The following is a 14,764-nucleotide window of genomic DNA, read 5'->3' on the forward strand; positions in this document are numbered from 1 at the left end:
GGCAGCATAGATGTCATTTTTTTGGCTATTGGAGGTTCTTAACACTCCGCAGGTATATTCGATTTAACCGACGAGGCTGCCTCCAATCTCACCTCTGGTCCAAAGAGAGGACTTGCCTGTGGAGTTATTCTAGCAGTAGTTATTAAAGGAAAACTTATCCAAAGGAGAATAAGGGATGCTAGCTGCAACGATTGCCTTCCTACTTGAAAGAAATGAAAGCCTCTGCTCTGGAGAGGAAATCTGAGCCTTCAGAAAAGCAAGATCTCTTCCTGTTAGTATCAATATCTTCTATAGATGTTCACCGATCATGTAGGAAAACAGTGGAGGAGGAAGCTTATTTCCATGTTTAACACTCTGTACCTTCTTGTGGTATTAATAAAATGCCACAAAAGAAAGGTTATCGGGATGGGGGGGACCCTATTTTGTATTAAAAACATGATATAAGCAATCTTTTCTTAGAAGAGCACCCCCAAACCAGAGTGCTATTTTTAAAAAGATTATTTTTTTCTCCAGTGAGCAACCCCTGTATTACATCTGTCAGAGATATACAGAGGTCCACATTATTTATTTCATTAGATTTTTTTTTTATCCAGCCTTCATTAACAAAATTATAACCGTTGATCCAAAATGCTAAGCTTAAAATATGCCTGGCTGGTTTGTTTCTCAACATGATAAAGGCAGTCTAGTCAGTTAGCTTATAGTTTGATATTTTGTGCGAACTCCTTATAAATTAGTTGGGCTGAGTGCTAATTACAGATTAACGTATTAGAATCATAGAATGTAAAGGTTGGAAAGAGTTTTGGAGATGATCTAGTCCAATCCCGTTTGGTGTAAGAATCCGTTACTGCAGCATCCCTAAAAGAGAGCTACAACTATAGTTAAAGAAAATCCATCCACACACCCCAAAGTAATCTGTTTTATTTTTTTAATTGGCTCTCACCATGAGGATTTTTCTTCCCCCTGATGTCCAACAGAATCTATTTCCTTGCAATTTAAACCAATTCGTTCCTTGTTCTACCTACAGAAGGTCCAGCATTGAAGCGGAGCCGAAAGAGACCCTTGCAAGGCTGTGCAGGTTCCTTCGGAGTAAGCCCTTCCCCGGGGCAACAGCTCCCCGAAAGCACCGGGGCTTGTGGCAATGAAGAAGGCAGCCCTGATGCGCAGGAGAGCCTTTGAAAGAGGCTGAAAGGAAAAGCCCAAAAAGGCACCGAAAGGAGCGGGAGGAGCTTCGCTCGCCTGGGCAGCCAGCGAGGCATTTCCATAGGCGGCGCTAGGGAGAAGTCCGGCGTCGGGCAGAGATGAGGAGGCGCTCCGGCGGGCGGCAGAGGCGGCTCCGGGACCCGTCTCTCGGCCGGGCCCCGCGCGTATGCGCGCCTGTTGCCAGGGTAGGAAAGATGCGCCGACTGCGCTTTCCAAGCGACGCTTTCCCGGCTTTCCTGTCCAGGGCGGCACCGCCATATTGAGACTCGCGGCGGCTCTGAGGGAGGCACAGAGGCTTGCGGAGGGAAAAGGGGCGAAGCCGCTCCCCTCGGCTTTCCCCCGTCCCTTTTTCCACCTGAAGCTGGGAGACTCGCGAGCCTCGCCCGAAGCCGGCGGGGCTTACTTCCCTCACACGGACGAGGCCTCGCTTTCGACAGGCGGGCGGGAGGCCAACTGTCCCTGAGGTAGGTAGAGCCTGTCCTTTTAAACTCCATCGCTCTTATTTCGGACTCCGGGACCGAAGTCGACCCCGCGTTGTTAAAACCGGATTCAGAACAGCCTTAAAATGGGTCTTGGTTAATGGTTGGCGATGGGGGAAGTGGGCCGAATGGTCGTTTCCTTCAAATATGCATAATGTTGTATTTATATGCATAATTTTGTATTTATATGTTTATTTTGTCATGTTTATGTAGCGTATATTGGAGGTGAGGGACCATTTGAGAGCTGTATGCAATGACATTTCATTTTAATGCATGCTGATTAGTGTACATTCAAAGTGACAATAAAGTTATTCTAAGTCTAAGTTTAAAAACTACATGGAAGGGGGTCATTTTTCCCCCCCAGATCCAGAAGGAGTTAATCAGAGTATCTATTGACATCTCCCTAGAAACAGGAGTAATCCTCGACTTACGACATTTTATTTAGTGACAGTTCAAAGTTACTGTAAAAAGTGACTTAAGGACTGTTTTTCACACTTATCACCATTGTAGTATCCCCATAGTGATGTGATCACGATTCAGACGCTTGGCAACTGATTCGTATTTATGACGGTTGCACAGTGTCCTGGGGTCTTGTGATCGTCTTTGCGACCCTCTGACAAGCAAAGTCAACAGGGAAGCCAGATTGACTTAACAACTGCAATGATTCACTTAACAACTGCAATGATTCACTTAACAGCTGTGGCAAGAAAGGTCATAAATTTGGGCAAAGTTAACTTAACAAATGTCTTGCTTAGCAACAGAAATTTTGGGCTCGATTGTAAGTCGAGGAGTACCTGTAAATAAACCTCAAATCCTATTCCTGCATAGAAAGGGAACATGGAGTGGTATGATTCTTTTAGCCCACTGCAATTTTTCTCTACAGGGAAATGTCTTTTTTAATATGGAATGGTGATTGTACCCACACAAGTATTTGTAGCCAGTCTCATTATTTCAGATGAATCAGGAATAAAAAAGAAACTTCTAAACATTATTTTTCCTTAACTAAAGTCACCCAAAGCACATCTAAATAGGGAGGCCTGTTTCTCTAATAACCCCTTTTCAGTATTTTTTTTTAGAATCCAGGAATGTGGGTTGAATGAAATTAAAATTGACATACTTAGCTGGTTCAAACAACACTGCAAGCATTAATATTTTTTCAAGCAACATGCCTATTGTGTGAAGTTAGTTTTTGTGACTTTTAAATGTATTTGATGGCATATTCTTGCAAATTCAACTGTTTATGGTTTATTGAATAGATCTTAGCATATGGGAAAACTAGGAGAAATTTGTGATGTAATCACACTGCCATTTCTTTTTTAATTCAGGGTTGATGCCTTGAATTTAATTGAATTTGTTTTGCAGAATATTTTGCTGCAGTTTTCATCAAATGAAACTTGGAGAACTCAGCAAAGAATATTGTTTAAATTTAAGCATTCCATCAACACAAAGAAATCTAGTAACCCGCATAGCACAGAGCTTTGTTATTGTTTTAGTTTATAGTAGAGGAGTATTTATACAGGTTACTCCGTTCTTGTCAAATATGTAAAAAGTGCCAAAGTCAGAAAAACGCAGGTTAAAGTGGCTGCTGTGGAAAATGTTTTCCATCATGAAACGTTAATTAGAATTCATCTCCACTTTCACTAATTTGACAGAGCATTCTATATTACCCATTTATCTTTTTTATGTAGATTGATAAATATCTTCCAAACATTGGATTACTGCCATCCCACTTTTTATTTCTTAGGGATACCTATGGAATCCTGCCACTTTTTATGAAAAACATGGAAATGCATATAATACTGGGCTTAATTGTTTCATTTATTTTTATTGCATGCCAGTTTTCTGCTTATTTGTTTATAATAAAAATGACTTACTTTTCAAGCCATGAGGGAAAATATGTGGGTGCTGCTGTAACATCTGCTGTTTTAATCTTTTTTTTTTTTTAATGTGCTGCTTTGTGTTCCAAAAGTGTCAAGAATGAAAAAGTTAAAGTAGAAACCAGAAGGAAGAAATTGCTGACCATTAAGATTAGCTTTGATATGTTGGAGCAAGCACCTTAGAAATTTCTTATTTTTGTTAAATAACTGAGTGATTGTAACATCTTGTTGCATTCCTGAAATGAGGTTCAAGATCTTTTGAGCTAGGTCAAAAGATTGTAAATGCTACTGGCACACTTGCAAATATTTGAGGAACGGGTTCAGCCTGCTTTTTAGTGAATGATTGTAAGTAGTAACTATGGTATTTCTAGGTGAACTGCATGTATTTGTGTATCCACATTCATTTCAAGCCACTAACAGATTGGCAAAATCAAGAAGTAAAATTAGAATGCTTTTCTCAGCATTTCCCCCAGCTCAGGACAAAAGGTGTGAAATAGCAATGATTTGTCATGAACACAATTATTCTAAACATTTGTAAGTTAGTTTTTACTTTTTTGCTGTTACTTCTTTCTGCTTTGTTTCTTTTTTCTTTTGCTGCTAATTGGATTAAAAGCCATTTTGTATGATATGGCAACTTGGATGGAGACTGATAACAGTGAAGATGTAAGGTAAAATGTACCCCATAGGGTAAGAGATATAGAAAGTTATTTTGGAAACAAATCTTGGTCAAATATGAATTGTGAATATCAATAAAAACACCAAATAAAATTCAATAAATGCAGTGCTCATATATGTGGTTCTTTAATTTCTCTGCTAGCTTTAATATAATTTTCTTATCAAGGTGTTTTTGGTGCTTATCAGAAATGATTTTTATCTGTTACTATATTTATTTTGATATTGGAACCTTATTGGAGTCTTATCTATCAGAAAGACAGGACAGGATTTGGATTTAACTGGCTAGGATTGAACACTATTGTCAACCAATGGTATATTAAGTTTAATAATTATTTTGTAAGTTGTATGTTTGGCAAATTACCAGGTTACTCAATTAATCAAATAATATATTTTCTTTAGAGTTTAAATGAAAATTGTAAAAATTGGAATTTTATTTGTTTAAATTATTTTATATCTAGGAATTAATATTCCAAGGAATCTTTTAGGCTTGGAACAATTAAATATGTTCACTTTCTGTCTATAAACTGATTTTGTATCAGTACAATGATTGTATGATCGGGATTTAACAAGGTGTTTAAAAATGAAAATTGGGCTGAATGTTTTTTGCTATATATGATGTAATAGGTCACTTTTTTCTTATTAAGTGTAATATGTATACAAACAATGATATGCATATGCCTGAGCAACCAAAATGTTTAGTAAAAACTAAGCTCATAATTTAAAGAGCTGCATAGTATGTTCTGTAAATATAATTAAGTTTCTAAAAAGAGAGCCTGGCTAAGTTGGAGCCACTTGAGAAGTGTATTTCAGTTTTGAATAATACTGCTTGAAGTAGGTCAAATGTACATATTTAAATGTTTTGTTCTTCTACATCTCATTACAGTTACATAGACAGAATGGCAGACCTGGTGGCCATCTGGGAAGTAGGCCTGAGTGATGGTGTTCACAAAATTGAATTTGAGCATGGGACCACATCAGGAAAGCGTGTTGTGTATGTAGATGGAAAGGTAGGACATTTACATAAAATGCACTTAGTTCTTTGAAAAATGAACAAGGTAATAATTTGTGTATGTAAAACCTGATTCGCTGAAAGAATATTTCTCCAGAAAACTTTTCTAATTGGTATTGAGCAGGGCTGGGCAATTAATTTTCCCAAAGGGCCACATGAGAAGCTGGGACTATTGTGGAGGGCTCAATAGTTTACTGCCTCAATGCTGCTGATGCTATGGGCCGGACTGGGACCACCTGCCAGCCAGATGCGACCTACGGGCTATAAAATGCCCAGGTGTGGTGTTGAGCATAGGCTTTTCTGGCCATTCTTCCAGTTTATTTTCTTACTTCTTTATTGTTGTCAATTTCCCTTAAATCTTTTTCTTTCTATTCTTTTCCCTCCTCTTGCTCTCTTGTTGAACCACTGAATCAATCCTGCTTTCATTACCATAAATAGACTTCATTGTGTCAGAAAGGTGGTCCGTAACATCAAAAAGTCCCTCAATTGTCTTCTGTACCAGACATTTGCTTTTGAGTAGAACAACCTTGTAGTCTGCAAAGTTTTTGAGGCCAAAAGTGAGAGCTATTTCGTGAGACTTTTTGTTCCTCCAGATCCTTACTGTCATTATTACAATGAGATAATTGGTTGCACCATTATTTGATAGATTCAGGTCCTCTGTGGAACAGGAGGGACTCTTATCTCATTTTGATAAGGCCATACATTAGCACTGGCAGGAGAATTCACAAAAGACCCCAGAGGATAAGCAAGAAAGCATTTTAACCCACCGATTTCAGGGATAAGTATAAAGGGTCCTTGATAAGTATGAGGGATAAGTATTTATAGATTAAGGTTACCTTAAATAACTACCACTTGAAATACTATCTTTATGTACACTACCCTTTACACAAATGAGTCTTTTCAATAGTTTTCAGTTACCCAATTGGACTAAATAAGCAAAGGAGAACTCACCACTTTATAAAGTAACCTACATGACTGGCTGACAGTTTCTAGAATCTTGGCATTTAGCCTGAATCTTATTCTTGTAGTTTTAATTCATGCAGCCCTTTTAGGTGATAGTTATAAGTCTATTCCCTTTTCTGTGTGACAATCCCTGAGATACTTGAAGGCTGCCATCATGTCTCCCCTCAGTTATCTAGGTTTCTATGTACATGTCATTTATCTTTCCTGATATTTCTGGACCCTGCTCGAATGAGAAAATGCTAGGAATTTAAAAAATAATTTTAATAATAATCCTGTGACAGTACTTTAATACCATCAAACAACATCTATCTATCCTAGGTCTTTAGAAGGACTCAATAGGTGAATAAAATGCCAAAATCAGTCTAAACATCTCATTGACTGCAACAAACCATAATAATTCACCATGTTAATAAACATCCTCTGAACTTGCTCTTCAGTTTGTTTGTTTTTTTAAAGTGTAAATTGTCTCAGAAATGGGATACAATCGGGATAGAATAATTACTTCCTGTGATTTGAATTGGACATTCTTGTTAAGGAAAGGATGAAAGGATAATAAGTCTTTTGATTACATCTGATTTGATTAATTTTTCTAATAATAAAACAAAAAGGTTGACTGGTTTTATGACAATCAAGTTTTCAGAACTGAAGCAAAAATATGTTTATATTAAATGTCTTTTTTCATCCATAGGAAATAATAAGAAAAGAATGGATGTTTAAATTAGTGGGAAAGGAGACCTTTACAGTTGGAGCAGCTAACACAAAGGCTACTATTAATATTGATGCAGTCAGTGGATTTGCATATGAATATACTCTGGAAATAGATGGAAAAAGCCTCAAGAAATATCTGGAGAATCGGTCAAAAACAACAAATACTTGGGTATTACACCTAGATGGTACAGATTTTAGAGTTGTTTTAGGTATGTATGGTTCATGTACTGTTTTAGTTGTATTTCGGTACTTTCCAATGTAAATGCTATAAGCCAGTTATTTGAAATAAAGACTAAGGGAATCTTTGTAGAAAATGAATATGTGTGGTAGCTTAGAGTTGACAATGTCTTCATGGCACATAATCAGGTTAGTTATATACACTTATCCTAGAGATATTCTGGAATTTCTACAAGATCTCTTGGATTTGAAAAGGATTTGTTAAATTAGTGTTAAGTTTTAGTAGATAAGTAATTTTTAAGTTACTAGCATTGGTTTCCATTTAGTGTTGAACCTTAACTATGTGTTGTTGGCAATGTATTATTGTATAACAAAATAGAAAATAGCATTACTATAAATCCAGAAAACATCATGTTGGATATATATGTGGCTATGGACATAACTATGAGAATTAAGGATACTGACTAACAAGCTGGTTTTAAGATAGCAGCAGCATGTTGTAAATAAATCTGTGCCTACTGTCAACCTGTATCTGCTACCATAATATCTAAAAAAAAAGTCATGCAGCATTCTCTAGCCCAGGGGTCTCCAAACTTGGCAACTATGCTGGCTGAAGAATTCTGGGAGTTGAAGTCCACAAGTCTTAAAGTTGCCAAGTTTGGAGACCTCTGCTCTAGCCTTTTGCAAATGGTAGAGGTCTTTCTAATTGTAGAAAGACTACCACATTTATAGCATTTATAGCATTTTGTAGAACTAAATCAAAATAAAATATAATGTAAACTGCAGAAGAGTTTTGGTCCGGGTACAACTTTACTTATAATTTAGATGTTGAAATTATATATAAGAATTTATGTAACAATCCTTTTGTGATTTTTTTCTTACAGAGAAAGACACAATGGATGTCTGGTGCAATGGTAAAAAAGTGGAGACAGCGGTATGTAACATCAAAAAACATAATTTCAAGTAGATTATTTTAGTTGAAAATACATCATAAATTAGAGGGGATATTTCATAGCATCTTTCTCTCTCCCAAGAAATGGACAATTAAGACAATTAAAATAATTGGGACAGCTGAATAGCTTAACAAGCAATCATAGAGCATAATCCTATAGAATTTTAAAGACTATTACAAGTAGGAAACCTGTGGCCTTCCAAATGCTGCTGAAAAACTACACTTTCATTTCATGCCTATTGAAAAAGCACTTTTGGGACAACCGTGACCTGGAGAATCTCCATAGACATGTCTCACAACAAGTTCTTTCTTATATTGAGTTTTCTTCCTTCCTTCAGCAGAAAACCAAAATCATATATGTCAGTACTGGAAAGCTCCCAATACCTTTGCTGCTGCTGGAGCTCCTTTTATCACTTAGTTTAACGGCTGGGAGGTGGAAAAAATACAAAGATCCATGCGTGTTCTGGAATGCTTATGCCTCTTATAAAAAGGAAAGGACTTCCAGAAGCTTGGCATTGGCTTCCAGATCAAACACATTACAAGAGCAGTAGGAGGTTTGCTCTTTCCCAACCCTTTACACAGCTAAACTCTATTACAAGACAAATGGAACGTTTTAGAAATTCCATACAGTACACAAAGAGATAAAATAATTGCGTGCTTACAGTTCAAACGGTATTGACATCTTTTCTGAAATTCCTAAAGTCATGGGAAAAGTTAAAAGTTGAGCTTGCTTCTCTGTTTGTATGCTGTAACTGTGAATGTTTTATGCTTTGTTGAAACTAAAATAATTTGATAGCTAGTAAAAGTCTGAAACATTTGTGCATCATTAAATAGCTTTTTTAAATCTTTTTTTTTTTTTTTTTTTTTGTTCAGGGTGAATTTGTAGAAGATGGGACAGAAACACATTTCAGTATTGGAAAGCACAACTGTTATATCAAAGCTGTCAGCAGCGGGAAGAGAAGGGAAGGAATTCTCCACATGCTCATTGTGGATGATGGAGAAATTCCAGAAGTATTGGAATAGCTTTCAGAGACTAATGCAGATAAAAGTATCAGGGATTTTCAATTACTGTGGCATAATTGACAACTTTAATGTATACTTGTTCATTGAGTCTGTGATGGATTTTTTAAGTTAGAGCATAGAAAATTCACTAGAGGACCAAATAAATATGTAAAGTTATGTATAATCTATTATTTTGTTATATAGGGACACTGAAGGGGAACTGACTAATGTAGAAATTGTTTACATGGGACATTTTAACAAAATAGTGCAGAATAAAAGAATCAGTTTTACATGTTTTTAATTCCCTTAAATTAATCTTATTTTTTTAAAAAAAAAACTTGATGTGTATTGCATTGAAAGACTAAACATATCTTGTTTAGATTTATCATCAGTGAAACTGATACCAGACATCTTCATGCCTATGAAGTCAACTTTCAGCTCTATGTACTAGGATTGCTGTAAGAGCCCCATAACTACCTTATGTAGCCATTTCATTCTGTGGGCCTGAGGAGATCTACGTAATGAGTTTGATTGAATTCGTGATTGATGAGTGCTTGGGTTCAGAAATGGGGAAATCACAATGTCCTTTAACAACTCTATAACTGCATATAGAAGGTATGATACAGTAGAATCAAGTCTTATATTTTCTAAATCCATGTAGCTTTAAAGAATGTAAACAAAACTATGGAATAAATATTAATCTAGATATTGCCCGAAACACTTCTATGGCTCTCAGCACAAGAAACATTGTGTAGATGAAAAATGATAAGTATAAATGTATTAGAGTTTTCTTAAAAGGATTGTAAAATAAAATAAAATCAAGGGATGTAACAACAGAAGGTTATTCTTTTCAATGATTTTCTTATATACAATTATCAGGAAAGTTTAAAGTGGATAAAATATGTCTTTGAATAATGCAGGGCTGAGTTTGAAATAGAATTATGCACAAATGATGAGCATGTTATTGCCAAAATGTATGAACTTTTGTGGAAATTTGTGGAGTCAGAAGAAGAACAAGAAAGAACATAAGATAAAATGGACTAAGTCTTTTCACTTCACTATACAAATGGATTAATGGAAAAATAAGTGGTTGAAAGGGCTACGTTATATTTATATTATGTTCTAGCCTTAAAGAGAATTCTTATAAAATGCTGTATTGTTGGCATTTCTCACCAGAGAAATTGTGTAGAATGTATGAAGGTACTTCAAATATTTATTGGAAATGTGAACAACATAAAAGGATATTTTATTATATATGATATGTAAAAAAGACATACATTTTTGGATACAAATATATTAATTCAGAAGATAAAGATGAATGTACAATTGAAATCAGAAACTTATCTTTTGGGATTAAAAAAGCCATGAAACTTGGTTTTTATAAATGATGACTGCAGTGAAATTATATGTTCAGAAATGGAAAAGTTCAGTGCTATCCACAACAGAGGAATAGTTGGTGAAGATGATGGAACTTGCAGAGAGGGCTAATTTCCTGATTTCCTTGATTAGAGAAAAGGCAGTATCTAGATATGGCTGACTGCAAACCCCTTTAGACTTTTTGCATGAAACAGAAAAGAAAATGCACTTAAGATTTGTGAACCTTTGATGATAGGGGAAAAGATAATAGAAAAAAAGAGCTTTTTGTAATTACAAAGTGATAACTTTGTAATCATATTTATATTTACTGCAAAGGAAATTGGAAGCCTTTTTGCTTTGCTTTTGTTTTCGTTATGTTCTTTTGTCTTTTTTCTTTGTTTTCTTTGTTTTCTTTATCCTTATGAGTTTATTTTAGTTTTTATAGTCTCTTTAAAACTTTTTGTAAAATTTATTTTTTTAAAAAGAATGTAAACAAAACTATAACAATGACAGTACCAGAAACTATATTATTCTCATTAATATAGAAATCCAAAGGAATAAGAGAGGTTTATGTTTAGTGTTATGGAATGGTCTATATGTATCTAAATATTGGTGTGAACAAATATAACACATGAATTTAGCGGGTTTATGGAGCTCTAACTCTTTGTTGGACTGTCAGCAGCATTTAAAACTGACTTTTCTTGATATTTGGTTTGTACCTTCACAGACTCTTAAAAGAAAAACAGTACTGATTTAAGAATACCAAGCTAAATAGTTTTTTAAAAAAACTTTACAGCATTGCAGATGAAAGCTGTTCTTATAGCCTATTACAAATTTCAAATCCTGTTTCTGAATGTTTAAGATTTTATTGAACTCCATATATACTGATACATAGTAATATATTAGTTCTTAAGTATTAATATTTTATATGCTGTGATACCTCGGTACTCATTGTTAATTGGTTCCGGGTGGCATAAGTACCAAAAATGATGAGTACCAAACAATTTGTCCCATAAGGAACAATGTAGTGAATCACAAGACAGCTGACATTGACAAGTTCTAGTTTGTACCAAACAATGAGTACTGGGACAAATTTTTTGGGTCAAAACATGTTGTGTACCAAATTCAATGAGTTTCAAAATAGTTGAATACCAAGATATCACTGTATAAGACAATTCTTCTTTCTTGTTAGCTAGTTTCTAAATATTCTTGATAAATAACTTGTGACATCCAATAGTAGGTCTGTTTTAAAATTAAGCACAAAACAGTTCAATTTTAAGAAATATTGAAAGAAAACATGTTTCTTATCCCTCACAATCTGAAAACAAAGCAAAAGAATGGCATTTTTTTTGTACCAAAAACATCACAACCTACTTTTCAATATTGTTTAATGTGACTAGAAAATCCATATGATTCCTATAATTCACTGTGTTTCTACACTGTTCTAATCATGTGCAACAAAATTGGAATTTGAAAATAGGTACTGTAAGTGAAAGTTAATATCTAAATACTTGGCTCTCAAATAGAGAAAAAAACTTGAAAATTTGTACATTTAAATAATACTGCAATTTTAAATATTTGTGCTATATATATGAGTGTAATTGGAGGTGCAAAACTTGTTGCACATATACTGTATTAATTGAATGGATGAATGAATGAATGATCTAGTTTATAATATTAAACTCCACAGGTATTGTAAAATTTAACATTCATTTATTGGCATTTAATAAGCTACCTAAAAACACAAGAGTTGAGTCCTTTTAATTTCTAACTGACTAGCATTCATCAACTGAATGTTTAACCCCTTTCCACAAATCTGCTCTAGGGCAGTGGTAGCTAACCTTTTGGGCTCCTGTGCCAAAAATTTTGTGCATGCGCGCTCACATGCCAGCACCCAGAAGGCAATGCGTGCACCCCCACCATGTCCCCTGCGCATGCATGCGCAATCCCCCCACCACGCCCCCTTACCTGCACTGTGCCTTACAGCTGATTTTTGCCCCCTTTGAGGCCTTTTTTGGCATCGCAGGGGCTTAAGGAAGGCCTCTGCAGGCTTTGCAGGCCGAAAAATGGCCCCGTTTCATCACTCCAGCATTTCTGGAAATACAGGAAGTGACTAAACTGGCCTATTTTTTCCTCAAGCCTCTGGAAGGCTGAAAAAGGCCTCAAACAGGCCGAAAATCAGCTATGAGGTGCGCACATGTACAATGAGGTAAGTTTGCCTGCCGCTCGCTTGCCGGCACAAATGGCTCTGTGTGCCACCTGTGGCACGCATGCCATAGGTTCGCCATCACGGTTCTAGGGAGTTAAAACCCTCTGAAAATGGGGGAATGCTGAGAACAAGTGAAGTCCCATTATATGATTGTAGGTTATTTCACCCAGCACTGATTGTACCCCCTTTTATATAAACATGAAGGTACTTGGAATTGTGGTTTAGAATTTCTGAATTTATAAGAGATTAATTTTAGGAAATTAGTTACAGAAAAAACTATTCTCCAAAACATTCATGTTTAAGAAACCCATCAGTGTGCATGTGTGTGTATGAGGTAGTCCCAATTGAGTGCCGGATAGTTAAAGGCTTGGCCTCAAAAGAATTTAGTGGCTCAGTGGGGGTGGGGGTGCAATTTTCCAAATTCCTCATTGTGTCTCCAGTACTTCACTACTGTATATATGGGGGCTGGAATGATGAGAGGAGACTAAAATATGGCAAGCTGTATTTCTGTACTGGTTGGAGCTGACACTTTTCTCTAGTTAGTTTTACTGACATTAACAGACAGATCTCAAAACTGGGTGGAAGCAAGCAGTTTACAGCACACACGCTCCTAGGATTTCCCCTCACGATCTTTGGACTATGAGCAAGCAAAGGTCAAACTTAAGTAATGTCTGCTTAATATAGACTGTCCAAAGGATGCTTGTAATATCTCTCAGCTTTCCATGGCAGACAGCAGGAGATAAACTCTGACACCAGCATCTTACACGGTGTGAGGAAAACCAGTTTTTAAATGAGTGCAACTGTTTAATAGACAAATTGAGACATGAGGAATGTGGCCTTGCAAGTCAAAGGGCATATGCTAAGTTTTATCAGAACTGTTCACTGTAGATAACAAAAGGGTAGGAAGTAACCTGAGATCTATTAGGTAATTACTTCTATGCATGCATCATTTCTCCTTGCTTTTTGAATTATTTTCCCCTTTGTTCTGAAATACATAAATATGGGTGCATCTCTTTGTCTGCAGGGATCCCACTATTCTGGAGGAGAGCTCCTCTGGTATATACTAATAGATCACGGCAATGAATCTAATTTGCTTTGGGTTTTGATTCCAGAATAGCTTAGCATCCCATATCAGAAAAGGACTATAACCTTAGCCCAATGTAAATACAGTTCTTCCGGCTTTCCAGTTCTTCAGTTCTTCCGGCTCAGAAATACAAAAAACCCCCACCATACTCCATATGAGTGGGTCCTTGTGACATGTTCTTCTGTATTTCCAGTTTTATACAGAACCCTGAAATGCTCTGATTTTATTCTTGACTAGCAAAATGCAACAATCAACATAAATAAATTTTACTTCCCTATACCAATCCTGAGATAACATATAAGATTGCCATGCAAAACTAGACAAAAAAAATATGGTAATTAAGAGCAATTGAACGTGACTGAGGATGGATAGCCAGAAATGGCTGAAGCTCTGAATTAACCATTTGCTTTGGAATGTAAATGACATGTCAGCTATTGTACTATATATTTTTTTAGATTTTGTAAGAGACATTTGTAATTCTTAAATCCTTTTTGGATAATTTTATTTTATTTACAAATATACATGAATATATTATATGTGTATATTTGTATTTGCATTGCATTTGTATTTTATGCTGTTATTTCAGAATTTATATTATCCAGATTGCTAATTTTAATTTATTCTTGTTGCATATGTGTAGCCTAAACAAACCCTTTATCATATTTTGATTTAATATTGTCTTTTAGCCAATTATGTTTTGTCTTTACATACTTTCCTTAACAATCCTGACATGGTCAATTTAGTTTTGGATATTTGCATATCAATTCTCTTGTAATGGCTAATGACCACAGTAACTACTGGTAAGTAAATATAAACCCCTTCTCCCTCGCCCAGTTCAGATGGCTTAAAATTAATACTTTAATATAAGGACTTGTGGCTGTAGCATTTCTGTTTTAAATAAAATAAAGGCTTGATTTTAACTATCTTTTGTTGAAATAACATTAAAGAATAAGGAGACTTCAAGAATATAATGTTGCAGGGATTTCTTGTTTCATTGCATTACAGAACTGCCATATGTTTATTACCTAATCTAACACAGAACTAGTGCCTGTGTTTCAATTAACATTAAGGAT

At 35.6% G+C, this 14,764-nt stretch overlaps 1 protein-coding gene across 4 annotated transcripts; it reads left to right on the forward strand.

Annotated features, from left to right (window-relative positions):
- The first annotated feature begins 974 nt into the window (after positions 1–974).
- Positions 975–10,078, forward strand: FAIM (Fas apoptotic inhibitory molecule). Of its 4 annotated transcripts, none has more exons than XM_087950175.1 (6): positions 1,263–1,664; positions 4,170–4,224; positions 5,115–5,238; positions 6,892–7,120; positions 7,973–8,022; positions 8,914–10,078. In XM_087950175.1, exons 2-6 carry the CDS (start codon positions 4,184–4,186, stop codon positions 9,061–9,063), a joined length of 594 nt encoding a protein of 197 aa, XP_087806301.1. In that variant the 5' UTR covers positions 1,263–1,664; positions 4,170–4,183; the 3' UTR covers positions 9,064–10,078. The 4 variants fall into 4 exon arrangements, with proteins under 4 accessions (XP_026521204.1, XP_087806301.1, XP_026521205.1 ...); XM_087950176.1 differs by having other exon boundaries at positions 1,296–1,664; positions 4,170–4,243; XM_026665419.2 differs by lacking the exon at positions 4,170–4,224 and having other exon boundaries at positions 975–1,664.
- The last annotated feature ends 4,686 nt before the right edge of the window (positions 10,079–14,764 follow it).

The sequence above is a fragment of the Notechis scutatus genome, chromosome 1 (assembly GCF_049901735.1).
Source record: "Notechis scutatus isolate UNSWTSFEM ecotype Mainland chromosome 1, rNotScu1.2, whole genome shotgun sequence".
Classification (NCBI taxonomy): domain Eukaryota; kingdom Metazoa; phylum Chordata; class Lepidosauria; order Squamata; family Elapidae; genus Notechis; species Notechis scutatus.

What these genes read in the sequence shown, in the direction of transcription:
- FAIM (XM_087950175.1), top strand. Translation starts at nt 4,184, where the DNA reads ATGGCAACTTGGATGGAGACTGATAACAGTGAAGATGTAAG. An exon ending in TTGTGTATGTAGATGGAAAG is followed by an intron (nt 5,239 to 6,891) that starts GTAGGACATTTA and finishes TTTCATCCATAG; the next exon opens with GAAATAATAAGAAAAGAATG. An exon ending in GTAAAAAAGTGGAGACAGCG is followed by an intron (nt 8,023 to 8,913) that starts GTATGTAACATC and finishes TTTTTTGTTCAG; the next exon opens with GGTGAATTTGTAGAAGATGG.